The sequence below is a fragment of the Talaromyces marneffei genome, chromosome 3 (assembly GCF_009556855.1).
Source record: "Talaromyces marneffei chromosome 3, complete sequence".
NCBI lineage: Eukaryota > Fungi > Ascomycota > Eurotiomycetes > Eurotiales > Trichocomaceae > Talaromyces > Talaromyces marneffei.
The window spans coordinates 3,635,653-3,646,607 of NC_072350.1; the positions used below are offsets into that span (position 1 = coordinate 3,635,653).

Genomic DNA, 10,955 nt, shown 5'->3' on the forward strand with positions numbered 1-10,955 from the left:
TATATCGGCACGTCAATGGTTATCCCGCAATTCCAGCAACAGATGACGGAGTGTATCGGCACAGAGGATACGTCAACGGTATACGCGGCGGAGGCTTGTGGCATCAAATTCGCGTTTCAAACGCTACTTCGATTTGCAGACGACAACGCACGGCTTAGAAGGGTGGCTATATTTTCGGATAGTCAACCAGCACTTAGGGCATTACAGAACCCAAGGATGGTCTCAGGGCAAACTTACATCCGGGATTGTATCAATCTGTATTGGGAATGCAAGGATAATAACATCGACATAGTTATTCACTGGATTCCAGGCCATGAAGGCGTTCCAGGCAACGAAGCGGCAGATCGGGCAGCCAAGCGTGCGGCGATGATGGGTGCGCGTCGACAAATCGTACCAGGAGATATCAAGAACTGGATCATGCTTGGTGCTGCGGCAAAGCGCAGGATTCGGCGAGAAGCGAAGAATGCGTGGGAGAAGTCATGGGACAAGCAGAAAAGTGGGAAACCTACTAAAAAGCTCGTACCAAGACCCTCTAAGCGTACACTCCAATACTGGTCATATCTACGTAAAGCCACGTCGTCAATTCTGATTCAAATTCGCACGGAACGGGTAGCATTGGGACATTACCTCTGGCGCATCAACCGACGCGAGAATCCATTTTGCGCGTGTGGCCTGTCGGGACAATCTGTAAAGCATGTTATCCTGGACTGCCCGTTATACGCGGACGAAAGAGATCTCATGTGGACGCGAATCAAGGGATTCCGTCAAACGACTGAATTGCAAAAGTTATTGAGTGAGAGAAAGGCTGCAGTCGCAATTGCGCAGTTTATCCAAGATACAGGGATGCTAGCTCAATTCCACGGCGTGGATCCGGAAGCAATGGGCACATATGAAGAGGAGCAAGCACCGGTTAGCACCGAATCAAGCGAACGGGACATTGACTTGGGAAAACGTATGAACGGACAAGCAGGCGACGTGAGCACCAGGTCGGCTCGCTCGTCAGTAATGACCAATAACGAAGCTGACATGAGCCTTGGATCAATGCAATTGAATGAGGTCGACGGGGACGTGCTGCGGGATAAGGACGAGGATGTAAACGTACGGATTGGTGAGGATTTGCACGTTGGGGACGAGCGAATTGATGCGCGGATTCGCGCAATTGATTTGTGGGATTAAAGTGAGGACAAGCGCGCGATTGGTGCAAGAATCGGCGCAGGACTGATGCGCACGTTGGCGCAAGATTTGGTGTGAGAATTGGTGCAGGATACGTGAGAAAGTGGGATTCTGGGGATTGTTGGAATCGTGGGAGTTGACGTACGGGAGAGCTGGCGTACGTGTTTGCACTGTATGATTGTTTTGCATTCGTTGTTTGTCTCATTTGTATTGTTTACATTCTCTGTGTGGCTCGCCCTGCGGCGCGCCTCCCGTGGCTGCGCCACGATTTTCTTGGTGCCTGCAGGCTTAGGCACAAACCTGGATAGCGGCCCTTAGACCGTAGCTAGCTACAGCAGGTATATCAATTCTACTACTACTACTACTACTACCTCCTCTCCATCACAACCCCAGTATCTCTCATTCGAACGTACTTCTCCCAGTAGAATATGCAAGGGGCGATATGCCAATCTCTCAAGCTCCAAAAGCTTCTTTCTCCATCCCCTAGCTGTGCAACCTGCGATTTATCAATGGGAATTGTGCCATTTTCGTCGGCAAAGTACAGCCAATCCCTGTTTGGACTTGGACCAGAAAGATCAAACTCTGCAGTCAACTCATCATCACGACAGTGTGGTGGTAACCAAGCAGTAGCGAGAGAGTCGTATATGCAATTTTTAGAGAGTGCTTCTTCGATGCTGCTGCCACAGTCACAGAGGTTCAGCGTTGGTTCAAGTGTTTCGGGTCGGTATACGTCAGGCGTAGGTAGAGGCGGTCGGATTATGTGGTATATTTGTACGCTCATAGATATAAACCCCCATAGTGCAAGCAATATGGTGATAACTCGTTTTGTTGCACTCGAATATCGCTTTTCGAGCTGTTTGTGTTGTTCTAAGGATGGTGCTTCAGAGCCTTGAAGAGATTCTTGTCATCAAGATCATGTGATGCGTCTGACTCCCCCTTTGAGAGAAACGGGATTTCTGACAAATGCATTGTTATTGAATTTTTAGTAAAGGCAGAGGAAAGAGAACACAGTGGGAAGATTCGCCGATATACGGGAATTCTCTATGGATGAATTTAGTAGTAGTAGTAGTAGTAGTAGTAGTCTTTACCCTATTAGAGCGAGCTAATTATACATGCCGCTATGCAGGGGAGCGCCGTGACCCGCAGGCGCGGTGGTCAAGTGGCTGCTTGCAGCCACTGTGGCTTGTATATAAGCCACACGAATCAAACAGTATAAACAAATCAAACATAGCAAACAATAAGCGCCAAGAGTGTAAACAAAGGAAATCACGTGCCAGAAAAGACAGAATTTACAACGTACGGAATTCGTACGAGGCAGAGGCCTCACGGTTCCGTTGCTCAGCCTCACGCAACGGAGCCTCGCGCGTCAGCTCGTCAACTGACTGTATTGCCAGATTGTCAACTGGTTCTTACTTGCTCGTCAGCACCAGTTGACTGGCTTGCAACCCCGTGAGTGGGCTGTATTCAACACTGAGATCAACGTCAACCTCGCGACCCGTTGGTCCTCGTGAGATCGCTGGTTCGTGTCGGTTAGCGTGCATTCACCTGGCTGCCTCGCTAACTTGTCGCGTCTGATTCATATAAGACAGATCCAGGCTCTATTGAGCGTCTTGCTCCGTTGTCCCCATTGCCCCCTGATCTACATCCTTAAACTGACCCAGGAGGCCGCTCTCCGCCATAAAGTCCGCCAGCGCGATGGCTGCGCGTTTCTCCGTCAACAGGTTCTCCAGCGTCCCTAACCGCAGTCCTCCAATGTCTCGCAGCCTCCCCCACATCCGGTGTCGTATATCGTGCAACAATGGGCAGATCAGAACCACATGGCGTGGTGTCTGTGAACCTAGGCCACAGCCGCACCGCGCGTCGTCCCGGACCCGGATCCGTGACAAGTAATGGCTGAGTCCAATTATCCCTGTGCGCAATTGGATCAGGATCGACGTGGTAGCTTTTCTGAGGCTTTGCCAATAGTGTAGATTCTTCGCGTGTGGTGCCTTGATGATCCGTTTAGTCGGTTTTGCGCTTTTTTGCCGCTTCCACAGTCGTTCCCACGCAATCTTGATTCCTTGCCGTACCCGTTGCTTCGCCGCCGCTGCTAACCAATAGATGTGGTCCCTTCCTTGTACGTATCCATGCTCTGCAGCCTCTTTTGCTGCTTTATCAGCTGCCTCATTGCCCTCAATGCCTTCGTGGCCGGGGATCCAATGGAAGCTGATCATAACGTTGTTGTTCTCGCACCAATTAAGGATCCGCAGCGCTGTCCAGAGATGGACTTGTCCTGATACCATCCGTGGGCGGGTCAGTGCCCGGAGCGCCGCCTGGTTATCAGTGTAAATCCGGATTCCTCGTCCCAGCCATTTGTTCCGTGTACGTGGAATTCGTTGTTGGCAGTACTGTTGGATGGCTTCTAGGGCCATCACGATTCCTTTGAGTTCCGCTGCATATACTGTGGATGACCCTGTTGTTCCTAGATACGCCTTTCTCGTGATTCCCATCTCTGGAATCACCATTCCAGCCCCGATCTGTCCATTGTATCCGCTTCCGTCTGTGTAGACCTGGATATCATTCGTCGTCGTATTATGTGACTTGATGGCCTCTTCTCGTTCCTGGATGGTCACCTTGGGAGGTGCTTGCCATGGTGCCCGGAGGTATGCCTTCCGACTCTCCCATTTCCCTGGCACGGTTCCAGGGGGAGTCGTAAGACTGCCACCCTTTTTCCAGGCCTGCACCTCCATGGGCGTCCATCCACCGCGTCGACGTTGTATGACTGGCCGTCGTTCCGATATTCCTATCGGCCTCGCAAAACGAGGTCCTGTTCGTATCCGAATAGCGGTTTCCTTGCAGATTCGCTCCATCTGTAATCTCATTGGTGGCAGGTGTAGTTCTACGTTGAGTGCTTCCACTGCAGTCGTCCGGAACGCGCCGCTGATCAGGCACGCGGCTCGGTGCTGTATCTTGGCGAATTCCCGGACTGTGGCGTCACGTTGCTTGGCCGTTGCTGGGTGATACCATGCAGCGATACCATAGAGCATCTGTGGGATGATAATTGCTTGATATAGTCGTCGCATCACTGTCAGTGACGCGCCCCATGTGGAACCCGCTAGTCCCCTGATTGCTTGCAGGCTCGTTCCTGCCTTGGCAATTGCTTTCTCTCGATGGTTAGTGAAGGTGAGTTCTGGGTCAAGCCAGATTCCAAGGTAGCGTTCTGCTGTTGTCGTTGCTGGGATTATCACGCCCTCTAGTGGTAGGGCCGTGTATCTTGGTTGCGTATTTTCCTTGGGGTTGACAAAGTGGATTAGTTTGTACTTCTTATGGTCGAAGACTGATGCATGGCGCTGTGCCCAGAGATCTGCTCTCTGACTTGCCACTTGTAGTTTCCTGATATTCTCTTCCTCTGTTGTCCCCTCCGTGATCAGGCTCACATCATCTACCCATCCGCTGGCGATAACTCCGTCCTGTGAGCAACCCTCAATCAGATCTGCGTTGTAGAATAGATATAGGATTGGTGACAGTGGGGATCCTTGGGGGATGCCTGTCGTTGTCGGGATTGACTCTGAGATGCCCTCTGCCATCCGTATTTTGGTGCTTCGTCCTGTGAGGAATGCTGATATCCATGGAACCAGCGCCCCCAATCCCCGTTTGCGCAAGTTGTGTAGTAACCGGGCATGTAGCGCATTGTCGTATGCTCCTACCACATCCATCAGGACCATGCTCACCACTGGTTTCTTCCTTCCCCAAGCTCTTTGGATCCGGTCAATGATTCCTTGGACGGCGTGGTCGGTCGAGATTCCCCGACGTCCTCCTAGATGCGTGGTTGGTAAGAGTCCGTGCTTCTCCATCAGATAGGATATCCGGGTTGCAACAATTGATTCCAGGATCTTGCCCAGCGTGTTGAGCAACGCCACTGGTCGGTACGATTTGGGATTCTGGTAGTCCCGGTCGTCTCCCTGTTTGCGTAGTACGACTGTGATTGAGCGTTGGAAGTGGCTTGGATTGTAGCCGGTTCGTATGCAGGCGTTGAAGATCTGAAGAAGGGTCTCCGCAATTTTTGGTGCTTTGATGGCGGTCTGCCATAGACGATTCGGGATCCCGTCATCCCCCGGTGCTTTATCCGCCGGTAGTCCGTGGATCACCTGTTCTAGTTCGTGCATAGTGATTGGGGGTATCTCAATCGCTTCTGGGTAGTTGTAATCCGCTATATCTGATAGATCAGCGGTGGGCAAACTAGGGAAGAAGGCCTGTTGGAAAAGCCTCGCTTTGTCCTGTACGGACTCCGCGATTTGGCCGTTAGCATGGAGGGTTGGTGTGATCCCTTGATCGTACGCTCCAGCTCGCTTCCGAGCCCAGTTTGCGAGACGCCAAAGGCCGTGATATGGATGAATTTATGGGGAAACCGAGGAGAGTGCAAATCGTTCTAGGCTCGCAAGAGATGAGCATGTAGGAAAGTTATGGCAAAGTAATTATTGTCTCTAACCTAACCTACACTAAACTTTCCAATTATTAGTTTAGATAAATGAAAGTTCTTGTGGTTGTCTGAAATCCCTGATGTTATGAGCTGACCTCATATGAAATAGGTTCGGGCAGTCAAGCCCTCACCGAGAACGTGCGACACGTGAAGATATTCCCGAGTACCGGACAGGCGCTGAGCATGACACCTAAGGATAACACCCTTGGGAAATGCATCCGGGATACTATTCCCAGGGCCGTACCAACGTTACCGAGCAAGCCCCGAACATACGGGAATGGCACACGAAGTTCCCTCACAAGCACCGAGACGGTGCTGAACGTACGGAGGAATTGACCGAACCAGCGAGCTCCTTATCCCTATATGAACTGCATGTACGAGCTGAGAATCTTGTTGATTTCTTTCCTTCTTTTCTTCATGTTATGTTTTCTATTTTAATATGCCCTTATAGTGCGCATTAGGCGGGACTAGCCCGTAACACCTGACCGCTGTCAGCCACTAGCACGAGACGGGGTCTTTACTTACGACCAGCCCGCCCAATCATAATACACCCGGCTTAGTCACAGCTTCACAGCAGGAGAGACACGTTACAAAAGTCCAATAAGATGCGGTTTATTCATAACGAGCGATATTGATGGTTTAATATACAAATAGAGAATTGAGTGGGTTTTGCGGAGTACTTAGGGTACTTCATATAGAGCCCGGAATATGGGGAATATGTGAAGGCTCAAACAATAATCATATTGGCAGCTAGAATCGAGAAAACTAAGCATAGGGAAGGAAAGAAAGAAACAGGAACATGAGGCTATTCCCCAGTCGCTATATCCGTGGCGTGCTCACGTGACAGTAATAACCCTCTTCCCGCAGCCCTACCCGCGTGCTCTGGATCCACGTGGTCGGGACTACGTTTCTCCGTCTCCGCAACCGCGCGAACGTCAAACCGCACTTGCTTCCGAATAACTTCACGTACGGCCGTCACAAATAACCCTAATCTCACTTCAGCTTTAATACTAAGATGATACCTAAATACCTATAGTTTTGATAGAAAAAATCGACTATATAAATATTATATACTGTCATCAATCAGCGCCGAAAAGATAACTGCAATACCGAAATCCCTATATCAAACTTGTACTGGTCGCTATAGCACCGTCGGGGGGCAAGGTTACCAAGTAAGTATTGTACAAGGAACAAGACTACCCTTGCCGGTAGGAGTCAAGTCATGAATACCTTTCAGGATCTCCTCGATTAGCGGATTAAAGAAAGTTTCAAAAAGCCGGATGCTTTTGGGAGTAATCTTCTGCTTGATCGCATCAAGGAGTTGTTCCAGAGCGTTCTTCAGTAGCTGAAGACTCTGTCGACTATCAGAACTATAACCCCAAGTAATAAAAACTGCCTTCTTACGGATACTATTTTCGACAATCTCCAGAATATAAGCCTTGAAATTAATAAACTTTATATGATCAAGAAGCTCCTTGGCCTCAGGGTCGCTAAGGGAATGCTGAAGTTTGATTGTCTGAATCCCCTCTGTAACTAGTGGCTCGGATAATATCATTAGAGTCAGCGAGAAGGAATCGGGCTGGGGCCTTCTCGTAACTTTGAATTTCACGATGGAACTTTGACAGATTGCGGTTAATATTGTCTATGGCGACCTCATAAGCAGAAGGAAGATCACGCTGGTCCTTGGTAACTTACGAATCAAACTGCATGACGCTAGAGGATACTAGGACAGGAAAGGGAAGGCCCACTTTGGTATGAGCTTGTACCGGATTAACTGAGGACCAGTCAGTCACTGGCAATAGGGTACGACAGGATACGACGGTATGGAACACGCACCAAGGTCACGTGGAGATATGAATAATATACCATTATTCATATTGATAAGGAGTATACGAAACAACGCAATACTATTGGAAGGATACCGTATACTTTATACTTGCTACTTTTGAAGTATACGATATACAGTATACAGAACGTGAGGGGTTGGATATATAAGGACGCTCTTTTACCATCATGTATTTAACTCTTCATAGTTCTTTGACATAAGTCACTCGAATACAACAGTGAGAGTCAGCAAGGCATTCATACTCGTACGGGCACCAGGCTGTACGGGGGATCTCTTCTATCTTAGTTACGTTTAAGACTTCCCATCACGGGCACCCTAGCTCGGCCTAATGGCCGCTAGAAGTGCCCTTATGCTTGAGACTATGAGGGCTCCTTATAGGCATGTGGCCTATAAGCATGCCCGAAGGCCCTTGGCGAATACGCCGTATAGGGGCGAGATGAGCGCCTGGATTTATGTAATGCCCGAGACTGTTAGGGGCTGAGACCCCGAGGCCCTAAGGGCCCCGGGACCTAGCCAAGGCTACAACCGAGTCTGTCATAGCCTGTAGTGCTCTATATAGACTTTAAACTTGATTAATAATAATAATAATAAGACTTCCCATCACCAGTTCGACTATTGTTACTTCGTTTGCTAAAGCTACTTTATCGACGATTCTCAAGGAACCTTTGTGTGGTTCAAACCAAACCTAGCGTACCTCGACACAACGCTGTTTAACTAAGGTGGATCCAGGTCCGTGACAGTAACGTGGTGATCGACGTAAGATCTCGCAAGAGCCTGGGCAGAAAGTCCGAAGATAAGAGAGGATAAGAACTTCATGTCGATTAATGAGTGTATTATTATTTATAAAGCGGTGTAGTTGCTTGTGAAGCTTTTAGGAGTAAGGTAGAATAGGAATAAATAAAGTCTTATATATATCCTAAGAAGGCACCATAGCATGCAATCATATGCTAGCCCTCCCTGTTATATTGTTAATAGCCCACCCCTAATATTATCTACTAGCCGATGTGACAGTGGTCAAAACCATGGATTGAGCTATCTAGGTGCACCGAGTCTACAGGCAATATCAAACATGGAGAAGAAAAGGAAAGAAGAAAAAGAAGCTATCCGCCTAGCAAAGGATATTTATGCCTTCCCTTGTGTGAGGGCCTTTCCCAACTAGGCACCGCTCAAGGAGCAATCCCAATATGGCACTGTCAGGGTTCGAAGCCCTATCGACGGGAATACCCTCCTCAGTCCTACCAGCTCTGCCAAGAGTCTCCGCCACGGCGCCTTGGTGATAGCTTACCGTACGGCTGTCACATGGGCCTCGTGAGCGTGTAGCCTTTAGTAGTGCACATAATACTGGTGCTGGTGCTGTAGATGATATATATCTAGAGTTATCAAGTAATACTGGATCGATTGTTGTTGGTAGATTCGGCTTGCTTGCTGTCAGCGCTGTGCCGATATAGTAGTGAGGCTCCGGCTCCTGCTCGTCGTTGGACGATTTGGACTTTGGAGGACGTCCTCGGGGACGTTTCTTAATGGTGTCAATAGGCTTCATTGGGATCGCCTTCGTGGGCTCCTTCGCACGGGTAGCCGTTCGTAGTGGTGCTCCTGGGATTAGAGCCAGGATTTGAGCTGAAGCTGAGCTAGGGCTAGTGCTGGAGCTAGTGCTGGAGCTAGTCCTGAAGCTAGAGCTAGAGCTGGAGCCGGGGCTGGTGCTGCTGCTGGTTGAGTTTTCTTAGCATGCTTTGTGCCTGTTGTTGCTGTTTTCTTAACCACCTTCTTAGTGGCCTGAATCTGGGCTGCTTCTCCTGGTGTCGGATCTATATTTTGTTGTATTATTTTTGCTTGTAGATACTGCGGAACACGATGCTCTGATCCACTCATCAGAATGGCCTGCCGTGTGCGTGCGATCTCGTCCTTGCGGATGAGGCAGCTGTCGCTTGCGGCCTTGTGAGGACCCTTGCAATTGGCACACTTCGGCGTGTAGTCCCTACTCTGCTTGTGAGGGCATTCCCAGGTCGGATGCTCCTCCGCGCAGAGTCCACAAATATACTTACGATTCGGACACTGGGCTTGGACGTGCCGGTACTTCTGACACTTCTTGCACATCTTACACCGTCCCTCCTTACAGTAGGACCTATTGGTGAGAGAATGGGAATGCCAGACCGTCCCTTCACGAATCGCATTATTCGCAACCACTGGGTTTGTGAACTCGACCACGAGTGACCCGAGATAGCTCCGCGGCGTCGCCAGCCATCCGACATGCGCGATTTCCACGTCGAATTGTCCCTGCCCCCAGTTGTAGTGGTTCTCCGCAACCAATTGCTGCTTGAACTCCTTGCTTATATCAACGAGTTGGACCGGCATGCCGTCGATGACGATTCCCCACGTTGGGACACGTACGTAGGCTGACTTCCCGAACACGTGAACCCAATTCTTGCCGTGCTGGCGGAGGACCTCCGCTCCCGCCGCGTGGTTGGCCCGGAGGCTGATATCGCCGGACGGGAGCTGTCGTGCGGCGATGAAGGCGTGACCGGCTAGAGGCAGGCTTGGAGTGCTCTTCGCTGCGTGAGCCCTGGCTCGTTCAGCACGTTTCACGAGATCTGCAGGTTGCAGCTTCTTTACGGCCGAGCGCTCGGAATCGTCACGGATCTTGACGACCATCTCGCAATCCATGCCCAGCTCTGCACGGCTGACACCAGGGGTGGACGATCCGGCGCTTTGAGACAGCGGTGAAGCTGCGCTGCGGACGCTGGTCTACCATGCGTTTGCTTGGGCGGTCTTCCAGAGGATAGCAGAGTCGCTAGATAGCCACGTTGATATGCTTGATTTTGCTGTCTGCTCTGTTCTTGTACGGATCACGGGGGTGTCTTGCAGGACCTGCTCAAGTAGCCCCTTGAACTCCGCAATCGTGTCCGTGCGCTCGCCTTGCGAGGATGCGTACAGTTTTACCTGTTGGACGAATGCTCGGAGGAAGATCTCGTTGAGCTGGTCGTCCGGGTTGCTGTTGATGTGCTGCAGCAGAAGATCTGCTGTTTCTGCCAGTTGCTCCATCCGTGTGAATCCGCTTTTTAGAGTCGTGCGGATCGTTCTTTTGATTGCTCTATGGGCTGCTGTTGCTTCGACCCAGTGACTGGCTCGAGCTGTTGATTTTGTTGTGGTGGCTCGGTCGCGTGGCGCCGAACGCCTTGCGGAACGAGATTTTCGCCCGTCAAGGGACTCACCACAGCACCCTGGGCCATCGCTACGGTCTTACCTAGTAAGACTAGGATCGAACGATAGCTCTTGACTCCAGGAATAAACTGCGAAATTTACGGTCGATTCCGACCGGAACTGGGCGCGCAATTTCAAAAATTCGATTCACGCGGAGAGAGTTGTTTTTGACGGCAGGTGATATGTAACTATGGGCACGCTGCAAATGGCGCTTCAATCTGACTTCGCCAGACACCATACTGGCATTCACGGCATACCACAACGGGGAAATCCACCAGT

General features: G+C 50.3%; 1 protein-coding gene across 1 annotated transcript; it reads right to left on the reverse strand.

Annotated features, from left to right (window-relative positions):
* Positions 1 to 9,077: 9,077 nt before the first annotated feature.
* EYB26_005055 (uncharacterized protein) lies at positions 9,078 to 10,517 on the reverse strand (the record flags this gene model as incomplete). Its single annotated transcript, XM_054264345.1, has 2 exons — positions 9,078 to 10,155; positions 10,225 to 10,517. 2 exons carry the CDS (start codon positions 10,515 to 10,517, stop codon positions 9,078 to 9,080), a joined length of 1,371 nt encoding a protein of 456 aa, XP_054120320.1.
* Positions 10,518 to 10,955: the final 438 nt, after the last annotated feature.